This window comes from Rhodamnia argentea, chromosome 3 (assembly GCF_020921035.1).
Source record: "Rhodamnia argentea isolate NSW1041297 chromosome 3, ASM2092103v1, whole genome shotgun sequence".
NCBI classification, from domain to species: Eukaryota; Viridiplantae; Streptophyta; class Magnoliopsida; order Myrtales; family Myrtaceae; genus Rhodamnia; species Rhodamnia argentea.
The window spans coordinates 17785271-17803591 of NC_063152.1; the positions used below are offsets into that span (position 1 = coordinate 17785271).

The 18321-nt window shown below is 38.8% G+C and overlaps 1 protein-coding gene across 3 annotated transcripts; it reads right to left on the bottom strand.

Moving 5' to 3' along the window:
• Positions 1-370: 370 nt before the first annotated feature.
• LOC115754382 (peroxisome biogenesis protein 1) lies at positions 371-16377 on the bottom strand. 3 transcript variants are annotated; one of them, XM_030693383.2, is made up of 18 exons: positions 16033-16377; positions 13984-14157; positions 13302-13398; positions 12328-12810; positions 10256-10990; positions 8938-9029; positions 8014-8087; positions 7664-7886; positions 6627-6720; positions 6342-6496; positions 5279-5509; positions 3750-3950; positions 3153-3278; positions 2997-3058; positions 2307-2424; positions 1218-1502; positions 1059-1122; positions 371-787 (listed from the first exon to the last, which is right to left on the bottom strand). In XM_030693383.2, the coding sequence occupies exons 1-17, from the start codon at positions 16237-16239 to the stop codon at positions 1084-1086; spliced, it is 3396 nt and encodes a 1131-aa protein (XP_030549243.1). In that variant the 5' UTR covers positions 16240-16377; the 3' UTR covers positions 371-787; positions 1059-1083. The 3 variants fall into 3 exon arrangements, 2 of the variants coding, with proteins under 2 accessions (XP_030549243.1, XP_030549242.1); XM_030693382.2 differs by lacking the exon at positions 371-787 and having other exon boundaries at positions 806-1122; XR_007197782.1 differs by lacking the exons at positions 371-787; positions 1059-1122 and adding an exon at positions 2576-2716 and having other exon boundaries at positions 1484-1502.
• Positions 16378-18321: the final 1944 nt, after the last annotated feature.

The following is an 18321-nucleotide window of genomic DNA, read 5'->3' on the forward strand; positions in this document are numbered from 1 at the left end:
TGTTGACCAGCCAAGAGAAATGCACTACTTCTCCAAATTACAAAAGATAAATTCAGTTTATTCACCTTTACCAAAAAAATAAAAAATTCAGTTTATTCACAAGCCAGAACAAAGTGCACTCTCCTCACCACCATGCCTCGCTCTTAAGCTGGTCACATAGTCCTCTCGTGCCTATTAACATATTCATGATTTGTTTGAATTGCTCTGATAAGACCAGACTTGCAGAAAGACTCTTCCAAGCCAAGAACAAGAACAGGCGACGCCCAGGAAGACTCGCCGTGACAATACGAAGCCCTGAATTATCTGATTCCGAGCACACTTCATTGAACCCTTTCGTTGAATAAATTAACGTATAATGTGATTCGAATAGTGCAGACAACCCCATAAGAATTTGGAGTTTCTGGAAAACTGATGGTGGACCGTACCATTGACCTGCCGGAGAGATTATTCTACTAGGCTAGTAGTAGCATTACTTAGGCTCATAATTTTACATGTCCCTCGCCAATGCCGGACCTTAAGTCCACAATTTGTGAGACCTTGTCGTTTCTCAAATGAACAACATTTGGGTAGGGGCAGACGTTAATTATAATCAGAGATGAAAGGTTTTTAAAGATGGGATTCCACAGCTTCCGTTGATTTTGTAAAGGGGTGAGATTGGTCTCCTCAGTTTGAATGCGGTGCTCAAAGCCAAAGAAGCTGTGGAAATGGCAGCTTCTGCCAAAAGGTAATCTTTGCATCCTCATATGTACAACTCCGAACGCAAAGGGATAGCCCCACCAACTGCTCACTGCTCAAAGTTCGAGAATTGAATTGAAAAACCAACCTGAGAGCCTGCTATTTTATTGATTTATTTCCGAATATGAACATCCTATATATGTCGCATACCCCCGATGAGAATGACTATTGCGAGGATTAAACTACAACAGATGCATAACAAGCAACTACCAGAATCCCCAGTTAAATTTCCTGATTGGGGATGCACAATTATAGTGTTAGGGAGAGAACAGAATTCAAAGAACGACAAGAATATATAGCCGTGACGAAAAAAGAGGCGATGCCATGGAAATGATTCCAGTTTCCTTATTATGCCAGAGTTGCCCTCTTTCCTTTTGCATCTCTCGACTGCAATGAGTAAGTTGTCAACGGATTAATGTGGGGAACCGTGTGTGTGTGTGTGTGTGTGAGAGAGAGAGAGAGAGAGAGAGAGAGAGAGAGACCTGAACAGCAGTAGATCTTTTTGAATCGAGAAATTCGCTGTAGATGCTATACAGTCTCCTCTTCTCAGCATCTGAGACTGATGGCCTCGCCTTTGAAGCAACGGACTTCAGAAGACTGTCCGTTATAATTGGCTTTTTCCCATGCTGATCAACATCCCCCCTGTCGAGAAGATCATGCACAGCTTGAAGCTGTGCATCTGAAAGCAGAGCTTGAAGATCAGCTCCACTGAATCCTTCTGTCATATGAGCTACGGCATCTAAGTCCGCATCGCTGGCCAAGGGAAGCTGTACAAGGGCATTAAAGCAGACACTTAGGAAAACATTTTTTTTTTTTTTGGTCGAAACAGTTAGGAAAACTTAAGCGTTGCCCAATGTTGCTATTTTTACTGCCTGATTATACTGAATTGAAATAAACTAACGAAGTGAATCCACCCAATATCTTCCTATTAGTGAAAAGAAAACAAAAGGAGAGGATGACAATGTTTAGAAAGGTTATACAAAATGATAAACAAAGCTAAGTCTTAGTCCTGTTTCATGGATTAGCTATACAGGCCTTTTTTAACTTCTTTCTCAGCAACACCAGTAGGTGTTACATCAATCAATCTCAAGGTCCAAGGTTGAAAGTGATTTACTGTTGGACATCCGAACTTAACTGAGCGTCACCTGAGCAGGTTGTAGATCCAACCCGCACTGCTTTTTACTATGTTTTCCTCTAATTTACAGCACCCTAGGGTGGTTTGGGGCAATACGACTTTTAGAGAAGTCATGGGAGAAGGAATTTTTACTTTTAACTTAGCAGATTGCACCAAATGTACTCTGACAGATGCCTTAAGTTCTTAACAGTATCTTCAGCCACTCAGATTAACTCTATTTCTAACTCTATTTATTTTTTTGTGTTTTTCCTCAAACAATTCTCTGTTCATATGTAATCTAACTGATACATCTACCTCGAAAAAGTAGGATTGTGGATATATAGTTCTTTAACATGTAACCCGATAAATTTCAATCGGTACAACCTGTTTCAGACCATATCAAAGATGAAATGCTAAAAGCAAGCACTTTGCAGATGGATGGAAACTAAGTTTCTACCTTCCTCGATAGAACTTTAAAAATATCCAGCCTCTCCTGTTTAGAAGGAAAATCACAGAACAAAAGTCGGTCAAGCCTGCCAGGTCTCAGAAGCGCAGCATCAAGCAAGTCCGGTCTACTGCTTCACATAAAATGCAACATGATTAGCCCTAAAAGCACATAACTAGACACATATGAAATAAAGGAAAAGGATCCCTATAAAGACAAAGTGAATTAGAATTATTAGGTGACAGATGAACCCAGACCCCTGAGGAAAACAAAAAGAGCACCTCATGCAGCAAAGATGTCATGATATAAATGAGAAATTGCACTAGGCTCGATGTCACAAGACTGAAACGATCAGCATCAGTTGATGCTGTTGTAGAGGCTCAAGACCAGCTTAATACAATTATTGTAATCAACTTCAGCAACTGAAAAGTAATTCACACAACCCAATTTGTTACCTTCTCTGATACGTATGTAGTTTATCCAACACTGTGCATCCGAGGTTAGAACAGTTCTAAATCAACAAAAAGTCATATGCAGCAGTTTTCTGCCTTTAAGGATTATTACAGTGTCTCCACACTAACTGTTTCCTAGAAAATGTTCGATGAAACATTCATAGCAGACATGCAATTTCCACTAGCAGTATATAGTTAGCGGGCTAATGGAAGAGAGCATTTTTGTTACCATGTGCAACAAAATTATTACCTTGTTGCCGCAAAAACAAACACTCCGGTTAAAACTTCCACACCATCTAATTCAGTCAAAAACTGCAGCAAGGAATTACATAACATTAGTAAGTCATTCAATTAACAAGATTTCACATGACCACCTTACAAGTGCTATTGAATGCAAGAAACTAACTTGATTGACGACACGGTCAGTGACCCCTGTATTATCATGCCCCCTCTTTGGAGCAATGGAATCAAATTCATCAAAAAAGAGAAGGCAAGGTGCTGCAGCTGCTGCCTTCGAGAATATATCCCGAACCTGTAATTTTTTAATTGTGGTAAGTCTCAAATATGCAAAAATTGTCCAGTTCGTTGACAAAATCAATGCCATCCGTATGCAGAATAGCAAATCCAGTACAAATTTGATCGCCAATTACAAATTCCTACTATAAAAGCTTCACATAATTTACATCTTAATCTTTCTCTTAATCAAATGTTTATAGAGGATCCTCACGCATCATCAATCCTTTTAACTTAGTCACTTAAGTGGTTATGAAAGGATCCTCATTGCTGTTGTAGACATAATTCAAACACCTTGGCTGCCGTGGGAGGATCCTCATTGCTGCTTTTAGTTTATACTATTTTGACTGCTCGCATACATGAAGGGACCTCTATTAAATGCATACAAAAGCACAAAATCGCAAAATGTCCAGAAGTAAAATAATTTAAGACATGATTGCACAACATGGAATACAATTAACATTGTTGTAGTTGAAACGAAGCCTCTTACAGCTTGCTCAGAAGCACCAATGTACTTATTCAACAGCTCAGGGCCCTTCACTGATATGAATCGAAGAGAACAAGCTGCCGCAGCAGCACCAACAATGTGTGTCTTACCACAGCCTGGAGGTCCATATAAAAGAATGTTTGACCGTAGCCTTAGAGGAGCTTGCGAAAACACATTTGGGAACTTCGAAGGCAATTCGATCATCTGATATTTCACCAAGTTTAGAGACAAGGAGGCATGCAAAAACACTTCATCAGCACATGTATGAATGACAAACACAAAGATCAGATAGGTTCATATAACAAGCTAACATTAATGATATTATTAGCAAAGAGTTTGTGATAATTTTCGTACAACCAGTCTCTTCAGAGTAAACAAGGACTGTTTCTCAGAAATTATGTAAAACCACATCAAGAAGCAAATAGATCATGTTCATTGAGAATCATGCGGGTTTAATATAGTATTATTGACCTTTTTTTTTTGGTTGAAATAGTATTATTAACTTGAAAAGGTCTGTTCTTCATTAAATTCCTAACTTTACTAAACCCAATCTAGAGAGAATTAAAATTCAAGGGAATCGTGGCATAAGATACAGAAACTAGCGGGCTTTGGAAAGGGAATAAGAACTTAACCTTCATGCAACAACTTAAAGACCACTTCAAAACTAGTAGAATACATTATTCTCTCATTTACTAAAGCATCTAGTAAGCTCCAGGGGCACCCACGTTAATACTCCAAGGTGGACGAAGGAATCTAACACATCAAACGATGAACCACCACCTAAATCATCCTACAATAGTAAAAGTTCACAATATGCTGACTCTCCAACAGAAACATAATCTCATTTAGGAGTATAGAAGATTCTCATCAGTGAGGATGGCCAATAACGAGATTACAAGCAGACTGCAATACATTCATGGATGAGCCTTCATAAGGATATCAAACAGGTGAAGGCAAATGTCACGACCTAAGTGCAACTTGAGACATGCATGAAAAAGAATGGAAGGCTGTATTTGCCAGAGACTCAGTAGCTCCTATCAAATGCTAGCTACTTGGAAAGGGGGGTTTACAGTATACTAGCTTTCCTTGCTTCAATAATGCTCAAATTAGTGGTCCACTTCTACAGCTATCGCTCCATAAAAGTTCATGGTATAGGCATCAGGTACTATCTAAAGCCCAACATATAGGGAATGTGTTTTCCATTGACACAGGAAGAAAAGTAAGACAACAAGAGACTTGACTTTGTATTTTCTTGATATCCTTGAAGAAACCTAAAGAGGAGTAACGTGTGTATTGAGATGCAAAAATAAAAAGAGAAGAAAACAAATATTGAAGTCACAAACTTCAGCACACATACCTTACCCAAAAAAAAACTTCAGCACACATAGAGTTGCCAATTTTTTTGGGCTAGTCTCCATCAGTCGAAGCACACAAACATAAAAAGATTTATTGCAATCATAAAAAAAAAAAAAGGGAATTTCGAAAGGGTCAGTAAGTTTCTTCATATAACGAAAAGGTAAGAAACATTTTACCTCCTTAATGGCATTCCTGATATCACTAAGTCCACCAACATCATCCCACCCAGAACGACCACCTTCAGGAGCATTTTTTGTGATATCGCGCATAGCAACTGGAAGGAAGTCATGCAGTGCTCTCAAAAAATCATCTCTGAGAAGACTTATCTTCTCAGGCCTCTTCAAAGACAATGAATAAGGCATAAAACGGCCAACCGCAGCATGAATAGCTCGATCAACTAATATTTCCTGAATGAAGTCAATAAAAGATTTTGGCTCCATTTATTTTACAGGTAAATCAAATGTAGAAGACAACTAAAATACCAGGCTGAAAAGATGCAGATAAAATCGAAAGCATGCACAACATCAAGTTCACAACAGTGATATAGCTTACAGACAAAACGGTACATATCTAAAAGGCCATTTTCTTTTTCAGAGTTTATCTATACTTTATATTATCTGCTCAAGGACTAGCCTTAATGTACTACATTTCCCTGATCAACTTCGACAAAGTCTCGTTAAACACATAGATATCTAGATTAAATCGTTCCTCTCGGAGTTTTAAAGAAAAGGATTTAAGTGTTTGAAAGGTGTTTCTCCCACAATGATATAGAGGAGACCGTGGCTCATCTTGTACACCAATCATGGACAAAGCACATCTCCAGAGCCATTTATAGAGAGGAAACTGTCGCTCATCTTTTGTACACCGATCATGGACAAAGCACATTTCCAGAGCCATTTATACTCCTTGAACATTGTTACGTTACTTGTGTTTTCTAGATTTTATTCCTTTCTACTTACATGGGGGCATTATGGTCATTGTACAAGTTATATATTAAACAGCAGTAGGTATAGGGAAAAGAACACAGAAATTGAGAGCCGTTCTTTTGGCTTTACGTTTCTTTCTTCCTCTATTCCTCTCCTCTTCTCGTTTTCTCCTCGTTTCCTTCTTCTCTCTTTCCTATTTACCGCAGGTTCTCTAATCAGCTTTGTGACAAACATCTTAGTTTGGACTCAGATTCTACTGAGCAGAAAATGTTGGTTGAGAGAGAGGGAGGGATCCAGGTCAAATTCACCATACCAAATCATAGGCATCATAACCATCACATTTGGATGCCACTTCATGTAGGATTTCGTCAGTGCAATCTAACAAACGCTTCTGCATCTCGTGATTCAATATTGCTTCACGTTCCTTGGCAGCAGGAGCAGGCAATTGCACATGGAAGTCAAACCTCCCTAACAGTAATAAAATTGACAAACTGCAGTTAGAGTATTGAAAAAGAACAAAAGAAATATGCAGGAAAACCATATATCACGAAACGTTCTCTTTCAAGAAAAAAAATACTCCAGCAAACACAAGGCGAACCTGAGGAACTCAAGGACTGCGGAACTTTATCTAGAGCTCTCACTGTTGCAAGGAAAGCAATGGGACCGATTCGACATGAGCTCGTCCTTTTTTCCTGGTTGACATTTTTAAATGAGATATGAATTGCGATAATATATCCAAACAATGCACCATAAAATACTAGTACTTTCTGTCATTTTCCTACTCCCCAACTATTGAGCAGGAAATGCCTCAACAAATTTGATGCTCCATATCCAAAATCAAAGTAGATGTTTAAATATGTGTGATTAGTTTTTTTCCAGAGAAAGAAGACTGGAATTGGGGGTTTAGGAACATGGCTCAATCATTCACTTGCCCCTTGAACTCGAAGCTTAGCCAAAACTCATCCTTGTTGCTAGGTTTCCACTCCTTGTCTCAGATAAAGGATCTCACTAACCTCCACGCCATGAATCTAATTTTCACTAAAACCAAATGAGCTCTCTCAGCCATGCAAGAATCAAATCACGCAGTCATGCGCGCTAGAGAGTCCTTATAGCCTTGCTCTTGAAAAGTAGCGATAAAATGAACAAACCTTTTTGTTACAGATCAGAAGTAACAGTCTTTGCTTTCTCAGCAATGACCTTTCTCTCTATTTGGAAGTTATAATCGGCAATACTTTTTTGCAAACCAATAGCCTTTAAGCTGCCAAAATTGGTTTCTGACATAAACAACATATAAGTAGCTAGATATGGATAAAGGGGGCATGGAATACATATGGTGAGCTACAACAATGGTTAAAGAGCCTAACACAAACAGTTTGCAACTTGACCAACTACCACTAGAACGGAACTCCATTCGCAGTTTATAAAGTCTCCTTATAAGCAGCATTAACGACCCCTTTTTCTCATCCTCTTAAATAAGCAAAGAAGACGGTATGTCCCAGCATCTTGGAGTATTAACACATGAAAGATGGAAGAATATTGCATCTACATCTTGTAAATACTTCAAATAAAAGGGCAATGCACAAGCTGAAAACATATTCTAAATCTTCACTTAGCAATTTGAGGAAACTAGCTTACCGCATAATCATCCACAATGTCAATGAGAAAATCTGTAAGCTCCATAGCAGAAGTCGACGATACTGGCCCTTCTGAATCAGAAGAGGAAGAAATGATGCTATCGAGATCATCGAAGACAACAAGTGAAGGTGCGTGATCTAAAGCATTGGTTATGTATCCAGATAGTTTCTGACGGATGAGGGAGCCCTTTTCTAGGGCAAACCGAGAACAATGAATAAAAACTCTGCATAGCAAACAAAAGGCTGGACTTAGGTCTCCAGTTGGTAAACTCTATTCAGGCTTCGCCAAAACTACAAAAACCAGAGAAGTCATCTCACGAGAAGAAAAATAATATGAATTAGTTTTCATACATGTGAGCAAAGATGTCAGGCTGATACTTCAAGCTCTTTGCAACAGCTCCTGCCAGAAGTGTCTTCCCAGACCCCTAATAAAAGATAATCATGACAACTATTATCAAGTAAATTACAAGATACCATGCTCCAATGAAAATGTTAAATACATTAGGCCTAAAGCACAATGCATTTAAAAGAAAAGGACCAAGATCGAAGTCCAAACTAATTGACTAACATTAGGTAGTTCACATGCTAACTTTTGCAGACATTTACTTCTACTTATCTAATCAAACAAGGTCAACTTGAACCATGTCAGCGGAGACTATATTGTCAAGATAAACTCCACTGGTAAGACCGAGTGAGAAGTATAAATGCGCAAGTCACCTCAACAACTACTTAGGCAAGGTGTAAAAGAGCAAGCACCTGGGTGTACATGGATATAACAATCCCCAGTTAAAAGGTCCCATTTGGCATCTCAACAACCTACTGATGAAGATAGCACATACTACAAATGATTCATGGACGTGTATGGCATAAATACCCAAAATCTACTAACAATTAACATCATGATGAACTCAAAAGGATTGTTTTTGGCAAAGAGATGCTATAAGTGATTAAGCTGTTTTGGAATACATATCAATGATATCATGAACTTAAATTCGGTAGATTAAAGAGCAACAAACATAAAGCATGATTCACAGACCTCTGAGGGCTAGAGTTGAAAAACAAAAACATTGGAATGCTTTCTAGGTTACATATAGCAGGCCCAAAAGTGCAAATAAGATTGTAGTACATAGAGTACAGAAGACGGGCGCATGCAGCAATCCCACAGTGCTCCCCTCCACACCCAATAATGATTAAGCTTGTGTTAGTGTAGTCACACATTGCTAACAAAAGTTGATCCCAAACTGTTGAAATTTCAAAATTTGCAGATGTACTCACAGGAGGGCCATGTATGAGGACATGTCCAGGCAGAGGAAGATCATACTTGCTGAACCACATCCCAGAAGCTGAAGAGAGCAAAATCATCAACCCTGCATTATAGAACTATAATGATGATGGGATCTGTCAAAAGGTAATTACATTTGTCCTTCTCTGTTTTCCTTCAGGTAAGTATCAAATGTATAAGAGAGGATAACAATCCGCCAAAATCAGAGAACACCATAAACAGCAGCATAAAGCTGTCAAGAAAATGTATGTCTTCCCAGTTCCCGCACAAGAAGTACATTGGCAGAATGGGGGACCAAATTGATTATAGCCCTATATGAACGTACACCACAATGCACAAGTAGCAACCTTCATAAAACCAAAAAGCAGCATGCAAGAGGGTTTCAAAGCCCTGTCATTTAGAGAAGAAATAAAGCCGAGCAACACAAATTGAAGTAAAATGCACAACAAGAAAGTAGCATTCAATACTTTGGAATTTCCAGCAAATTAATTAAGTCAAAACACAAAGAAAAAAGAATCCTTGCAGCATCTTTGAAACTCAGCTTCCGCATATAGATGATGATCAATCTGGATCCATAGATATTTAAGCAATACAAAATACACGTAGCATAAGAGTTCCCTCGATGAACATCTAATGTGCTATTCTGAACTTAAGCGAATTCCAGATCCTGCTATAAACTGAAGAGATTGACATCAAGTCTGAAATTTAATTTACCTCCTAAATGAGGCCTTTTCCAATCACATGTCATCGTGAAAATATGACACAAATTGTCAAGCTCCATTTTATGATAGAATACCTAAACTAGTGCTTGGGATTTCAACCTCCATCTGCTTGTCATGATGAAGCAATGAGAGGACGTCCCTATGCAATCAAATTCCAAACACAGGAGAGGTGATGCTTTTAATATCTATCACACAGATCACATCGGTAGGAAAACCTTTTTTTCTGCATCAGTTACAGTTTAGGCACACCCAATTGAAAAGTCAAATGTCATAACACTTTTCTCTTCCTTTTCTGTCCAAAAACAATTCAGTCCTTAGTCCTAGTCTGGATATCTTTATATGTCAGCTAGAAAAAGTGATGTCTCAGACAAACTTTTAAGGTTTCTATTTTCTAGTCAGAATGAATATTTGGTGCTTTAGGAAAGGACTTCAAGCTAGTAGGGGTATCCTGTATGTATACAAGTTCCTCTCTATCTCTCTCGCAGAGCAGAGTTATGTGCTCAAGTATAATCACTATAACTTTCAATAGTTACAATAACAAGTAAAACGTAGATGCCTACAGCTCTAATTTCTAAGAGGAAGTACCTACGGTTGACAACATCAAAAGCAGCTGTCTGCATCCAGCTCAATGAAGATAAATCTGCATCGAAGTGCTCCTCGGAATTTCTATCTTTGATATAATAAAAGGAAGCTGGGTCACCCCAACCCAACTTTTGGCCCAAGAACTTCATATCTTCATTGCGCTTGTCTTTCGCTTCATTTAATGCTATCTCGTATGCACTGAACTTCTCATGTTGGGTTAACCCACCAGATATAGCCAGTGAGAACAATATTGAAGTTCTCTGTTCTTCCAATTTAGATCTGTTAGCCAATAAGTTGTTTAATAACTTCTCCTTTCCTGAAGATCCAAACATGTCCATTTTTACAACAAAATGAAGCAAAGTCTGATTCCCCAAAACCAATGAAGTAACTTCCTCCTGAGAAGTAGAAGCAATAGCATCAAGATGTGCCAAAAGCCAGTGCTTAAGAAGACAATGTAACCCAGAGCCATATAAATTCCCATCGTCCTTGTTTTCAGAAAGCGCATGAGACAGGGCATCAACGACTTTATTATGAGAAGACCAATCTTCAGATTCCATAAGAAACCCCGTGTGCGCATCCAGATGCATCTTTTTCTTGCTTTTGTATCTGTGCAGATTAAGCTCTCCTTCCCCATTTTTCTCAGGAGTTTTTTCCTTCCCTAGCAACTTAAAATGGGCAGGAGAGACCAACATCGACGAAACATTCTTGTTCAAACTTGTAAAGGAACTCTTCACGTGAACCCCTACAAACAAGAGGGAAAATCATTTCATGGCTTAACTACATGAAATAAGTCAACTAAAGGAAAATACACATTAGCAAACTCAATTGAGATATTACAAGTACAGAAGCAAATAATACAAAAGCAAAAACTTGCTCAGTAGCCAGCCAACCAAAGTTAAAGATGACAGACTTTCAGAGACCAGAATGAAAGGATACATGCATGCACAGGCACCATATACAATATCAGGTTTTGTTTCCCCATTGCCAACAGAAAATACAATACTGACACATATATCAGTTGACACTAAAAGAAAATTAGAATACAAAAGAGCTATCGAATTGATAAGTAGGTTTAACTCATTATGCACTGGTAAAGCATGGGAAGTTTGTGACACTGATCCTAGAGATAATATATGTAATGAAGACATAAAGTTTGTAATGTAGCACTTATTCATCAAATTTAACAGTTATCAGGTACTTGCAGCATCATCCTCCAGCAATATAAGCAGTGCCCCTTTTGTCTTTTGGTCCTGGGACTAGAGATTTAAAGTCATTTCTTCTAATTCACCTTCAATGGTTAATTGTCTTAAGTAAGTTTAGCTGTTGGCGCAAACAAGCAGATAACTTTAAACAGCAGTTTGCAATGATACCACAGCGTAATTACGAACTAACAACGATATTATCATCTCTAAAGAGTTCCCGCGAGAAGATTTTATAGGTAATCATATATAAGCACCAAAACTCAATTTTCCAATGACCATTCATGATGTGGGCACTTTGGGATTTAAAACAATCAAATAGTAAAATGAGCTGAAAGGGATTTTGGATCTTTTACATAGTAAGAACCTATCCCATGCCAAAATAAACGATGTTATTTCCTACGTTGAAAATGGCCATTTCAAATTGGAACCAATTTAACTTAGCCGGTAGACTCAGCAGAGAGACATTGCAACACAGAATTTCAGGGAATAAAGAAAAATGGCATCCCGCTAACTTTACGGGAGAAATTAGAAACGCAATTCTCCATCAATAAATCTTCCGCTGGAGATATTACTTCACTGATATAAGAAATTACTTAATGAACTCCAAGTAACTTGACCTTCATTAGTGAAACTATCACCAACAAAAACAGAACAATTAAGAGAAAACAAGAAGCTGCTAGAGCATTAAAATAACATGAAGTACTACCTTATGATAAAAATCAAATAAGCATTTGTGCTCTAACACATATACTGAACTGTGGAAAGAACATATGATTTTCATAGGCATGCAAGCAAAATTTTACTGCAGTCACATTATGCCAAAAATCAAAACAAATGGAATCATTACATTGATTCAAGATCTAGGAAACTTACGTACACGAATGAAGGCCAACTCCAAGATACATGCAAAGAGACTGCGAAATCATAATATGTCCTTTGGCCACAGATTCAGAAATCAAAAGACGAACTACTGCATTACATACTTCATTCTTCTCGATTCCTCTGCTCCCTTCCTTTCCATTCAAATTGACTTTTGGTCTGAAGGAATTGATTGCAGGATTCTTGTTGCTCTCCTTTGCTGAAAAGGGCATAATAATAACCGTACTAAGAGGATCACAGCCAAAGCTCCTAGCAGTTTCTGGATGAATATAAGCTATAGCTGTGAGAACTATCCCTAGCTCAACACCATTGACTTTATTCACGTGTATCAATCTCTCATCTGGTTCTTGAATTCGCAATAATACCCTTTGTGGTTGTTGCTTCCTGTTGGGAGACTGTGTGGAGTGATCTTCATTTCTCGGCAAATTTTTCCTGCGTCTCTTTGGGGCAACAGCAACTTCAGTCCCAGGCACAAGTTGGACTGAGAAAATTCTCACATCAGTCATGTTAGTACAAACACACTTACAACCACAGGTTACGCATCTATACAACAAGTTTACACATTGCTTCACCAATCAGGAATGGCGGTGCATCAACTTCCACATTATCGAGAAATGATGAAATAGACCCTACAGTACATGCAGTTGTACCATGAGAACTTGCTCTGAAATGTTGCAAGAAGTAGCACACAACGCAACATTGAAGATAATCACTTTAGTGAAGATACATACCGAATCCTAAAATCATACCGCAAAAGCTAACACTTCATCTTCATCACGTTTAAGTTTGAGTAATCAGAGAAAAAGGTGCAACTAAACAGCAAAAAACTGAATCTCTAATCAGTCTGGAAAAAAAAAAGGGCAAGGTAGTGATTCCATGAAGCTTAAACATCAAACACTGCAACAATTGCTTGCTAAAGTGCCTCAACTACAGTAAAGATAGACAAAGCAATTGATGAAGATCTCATCTTACCTACAGCTTTCTCTGGGTATGTTGAGATAACACGAAATGTGATGGCTTGGCCATGCAACCACAAGGGGAAGTTCGCTGTTTCATGAAGAACCCGCACCTGCAAGCGAAAGAGAACCATGTATCATAGTAAGAAATTGCTCGGATGCTGCTTCAAACAAGGATGCTACATAGCCATTGTAGCAGAAGTGAATTAAGAATATGAGGTGACACCAGTTACTTTATTGAAACGGCACCAACGTAATGCACAAAACTGATATGACCTGTCTTAAAAGCTTTAATTAAAGAGAAAGAAAAGCATGCCATAGAGCTAGCCAAAATTCATCAATATCCCCTAAAACTTTCTCTGTTGATAAGACTCATCCCCAACCTCCACCCCCTTCCTAAATAAGAAAAAGAGCTTAAAGAGAATAATAAATATATAAGCAAACCTTACCAAAAAAAATAAATAAATAAATATATAAGCAAGATATAAGAGACTTAAGACTTTCTTTTAGAGTCTAACATAAAGCCCTAAGGAACGTCAAATTATTTAAATTGCCAGTAGCAAAAGGCATCAGTGCGAAAAATGTTGGTCCAAAACATGGCTTGCTCATACTCAACAAGACTTCCAGAAAAAGATATCCTTATGCCAAGGTTCATAAAGTAGCTATGACCCAGAATCAGAAACTGTTGACAGAATTACCTGCTTCAATATAGCAGCCTCAGCATGCTCTGAGTTCAGCTCCAAAACTTCCCAATCATCCTCACTAAGCGGCTCCACCAGAACTAGAGTAGCATTGGGCAAGTTTGATATAACCCTCACTTTAACAGTAACTCGATCAGGTAATGAAATGCAATCAGAAAATTGCTGAGAAACCTATAAAGAATATGAATCTGTAGTCACAAATATGGAAGATGAAAGTTCCCATCACCAGTAATATGAACACAAAATGACATGTATATTATGAGTCTCCAAAGGAGTAAAACATGTCTGAATGAAAAAACTCAAAAAGTAAGTTATAGATGTTTGTTGCAAGGAGAAGAGACAAAACACGGACATTGCATGAAAAGAAAACCATAAATCTAAGAGGATTCTATATTAAGGTCTATTGCATCAATATCATCAATGGAAGACATTAAGATTACATTTTCACCGTATGTATTATTGTGCATGAGCAAGCATGCAACTCATCATCAGATACAATGGTCATACAGCTCTTTCTAGCGAATGTTCTATAAGATATAGAGAGAATCTGGGATTGAAGAACTTGGGACATACATGACACAAGCGGTGAGATCAAAAGCAAGTGATAAAGTTCCAAGATCTAGAATGCCAAAAAATGAAGATAATGAAGCTAACAGAGAACAAACTGAGGACGAGGCTAATGGTCGCAAATCTAGTGATGAAGGGGATAAAAGCATGGATGGTGACGATAATGATGTAGATGATGTGGTTGATATTCGTGAAGATTGGGCTATCTTAGAACATAAAGTTTGGATTTTGCCTGCTGAGTTTGAGTTCTAAATTGATAGAAATCAGATTCTTTTCTATTGGAAGTTTCAAAAGCGTCCTTAATGTTATGTGAAACTCTTGCATGATATTTTATCTCAGGATAATTTTGAAAGTCATTTACACATTTTATAACTTGTTTGGCGAAGGATTTATTGCAAATATTCAACGTAGTGCCTCCATCGCTTGAGCAAGCACCTCCCTCGGCTGGGTGAGCACCTAGTTTAATGCCAAGCGCCCTAGGCATTTGGGAGCTTCTAGTGACTCAAGGCGCCTAGCGCTTTTAACAACTCTGATCCTTTATATCTAGGACTAGATGGTTTCATCATCCATCCAAATAAATAAATTGTTTCCCTGGTGGGATCTTTGTAGTACAGACCATTTTGACTCTCGGAAAAAGCATTTCCTTTGCTCTTACTCTTACCTATGATCCATTAGTCATTCACACAGTTTTATTTTGAAGATTTATGATCTTAACGCTCTTCGAGAACACTAAACCAATGGAAACAACAAGTTGCATTAGGCAATTTTCAGTGATTATAATTATTTTCAATGGTATAATATTCTCAATTCACTCAGAGAAGGCAAAAGTAGAAGTGGTACATGCCGGACCAAACTGGTAGCTGGCATTTGCGCAGACCAAAGTACAAGAAAGAGCCACTGCACGCGAGTAACAGGACATATTTCAATCTTTCAAAAGCTCTATCTTAAAACAAGTACTTGCATTCTATCTCCATAGCTTTACCACCAAATCCAAATAAACCATTTCCACTACCCTTTCTACTGTCCCTCTGGCCCTGTGTCAAAACAAGACTTTAACATAACCTGCTAAAACACGGAGCCACTCTGCCAATCGCAATCAATGGTTCACCAAGTAATTGCTAAGCCAAAAATCTACTCCCAAACAAAAAAGAAAAAAGCTTCAAGAGCAACCGCATCATCTCTAATGAACCAGGACCCACATCAAGAACTATTCTTCCCAATTTCTCAGAATAGTAAGAACACAAATTCTGGACAGAAAGACACACACACACGAACGCCCAGTCCGTCTGTGCCAACTCAATTGAATCCTCACATTCAATTTAACGGGATTTCACACGCTAAGTGCAACTAAGCCTCGACCCAAAACCACTCGTGCCAGAAAAACCGGAAAGCACGCTACGTCGCACTTCCCGTATGCAGGTCAAGTAGAAATAAGATTGGAACACTCTTCCTTTCCCGCACAAGAGGAGCAAGAGAAACCTCGATGGCCGACGAGGAAGACGTAGCGCCGGACCAGGCGACGACCCAAGATTCGCGAGTGCGAAGGCAGCGGAGCTCGAGGGTTAGGAGGTGAGGAAGGAGCCCAGAAGGCGTGGACTGCTGGAGGGTCTGTATCAGCGACAGAGGAAGCGACACGAAGCAGTCCTCTATGCCGCCGACCGCCCTCACCTCAAACTCCAGACCCATCTTCTTCTCCCTCGAGCGAATCGAGCGCTCCGAGCGCAGCGCCGGGCGAAAAGTTTCTTCAGCAGCTGGGGAGGTCGGGCATGTGGAAGAAGCAGAGGTAAACAAATGGTCGCCCAGGAAGAGAGAGAGAAAAGTTTGTAATATCGAGGAGATAAAAACCCGGTTTTGGGTATCTTCAAATTTTATCAAATAAAAATATTTTTTTATTTTTTTGGTCAAAAAATAAAAATAATTTCCTATGTAAGAAAAGTCCGTAAATCTGCAAATTGATTGATGAGTGGCACTCGGATTTTTTAATTTGGTGAGATCAAAGTCGGTTTGTTCAATGAAAATAAATAATTTAAAAGTAATAAAAAAAAACTCTAAATAAAATATACGGAATTATTTATGTTAGTACAGCGTGTCACGTAGGATGGTCGGCTCTAACTAAACTAGTGCAGCGTGTCACGTAGGATGGTCGGCTCTAACTAGGCTTCCATATGAGCAATTTTTGATCAAAATTGATATAATTGAAAAATTTATGACTAATTGATAAGTTATCAAAAGATTTAAAATTTAATTGGTAAAAATTGAAAAATTCGAGGTTGAATTGGTTGTGGCACTGTCAGATTTTGTATTTTTGTGGACAATTTTCTCATATATATCTGCTCCATCCACAGTAAGTCCAAAAACTTGTCGGAGGAAAAATGGTAAGATCTCTTCGATAAAGGAAATCTTACCGCCCTCAACATTAGGCGTTTAACAAATGGCTTGTGTACAAATTTTATTTCATTAGCCAGTGCAGACAAGACAACGGAGATGGGCTGTCGTGAGCCCGAGGGACCCGACTTGTGTCGGGACAAACCATGCCGAGCGCACTCAGGAAATGAGCTTCCACTGCGTTAATGCAGAAAATATTAGGTGAATTGGTCTTTATCACGTAGGCAATAAGACACTCCACTTACAGATCGCTACGCGTCCGAGTGAGGCCGGCATTTCAGATTTTGTCTCATCATCTCTCCTCATTTCATCGTCCACTCAAGTGGCTCCTGTTGTGTTTGATATTTCTCAACTTCTTCTTCTTCTTCTTCTTCTTCTTCTTCTGCAATGTCTCTTTTCACATCAGCAGTGGCTTCGCCACCTACTCCATGCCTTCAATACCACCCGGTTGTCCGACGGCTTCTTCACTGGCGAGTCCTCCGTCGTCACTCCAATCATTGATTTCTTGCCCTTGCCAGATCCGGTGAAGGCCACTGTGGCCGATCGCCGGCTATGGCTGATGTATGAGCATCCGACACTTCGAGACAATCATTAATCTCCGATCTGGTTCCGTCGGCAAGTCCAACGACATCGTTGTTTGTTCAAGCCAAAATTGATTTCTACAACTTGCTTCGGTAGTGTGAAGTAACCGATATGAAGGTTAGCAACATGCCGACTAGGGAGCTACCAAATGTTGACCTAGCTGATTAAGTCCGATTTCCCCAAGATAGTTGTTGATTCCATTTCGGACCAACAACATACCAACGCTGGACTAATTTAGACTATTTCCTTGGTTATTTGAAGACTTCCTATAATCCGCTAATCTAGTCTGGTGGACGAGATTTCTGGAGAGTCTAAGTGAAAGTCTTTATATCGTTATTGTTTTCTGGTTTCTAGTTGTCATTTAATATTGTTCTAGTTAGTAGGAGTTCAATTACCTTCTGTTCCCGAGTCGTCTAGTCCTCATGTCCCTTATTATTATTCTATTTCCTACGTTTGAGTCCCTCTATATAACGAGGAAAGTTAACCATTGCAAGGCAAACTTGATTGAATAAATGAGAATTCTTTTTCGTGACTTGAATTATAAACCCTTCGGCATTTTTATCCTTGGAGAGTGGATTATTCATTGGTGGTAATCTAAAAACCCTTTAACCTCATCGGTGGCGTAGCTTATATACTGTGGTGGTGAGCTTATATCCAATTTTGATCTTTATCCTTGGCTGGTGGTATCTTTAAACTTTGGTGGTGATTGTACTATCATTTCATTCTGTATCATCGGCTGGTGATTCGTCATATACGCCTCGACATAAATCATATTCTATCGGTTACTTACTGTATTTACAC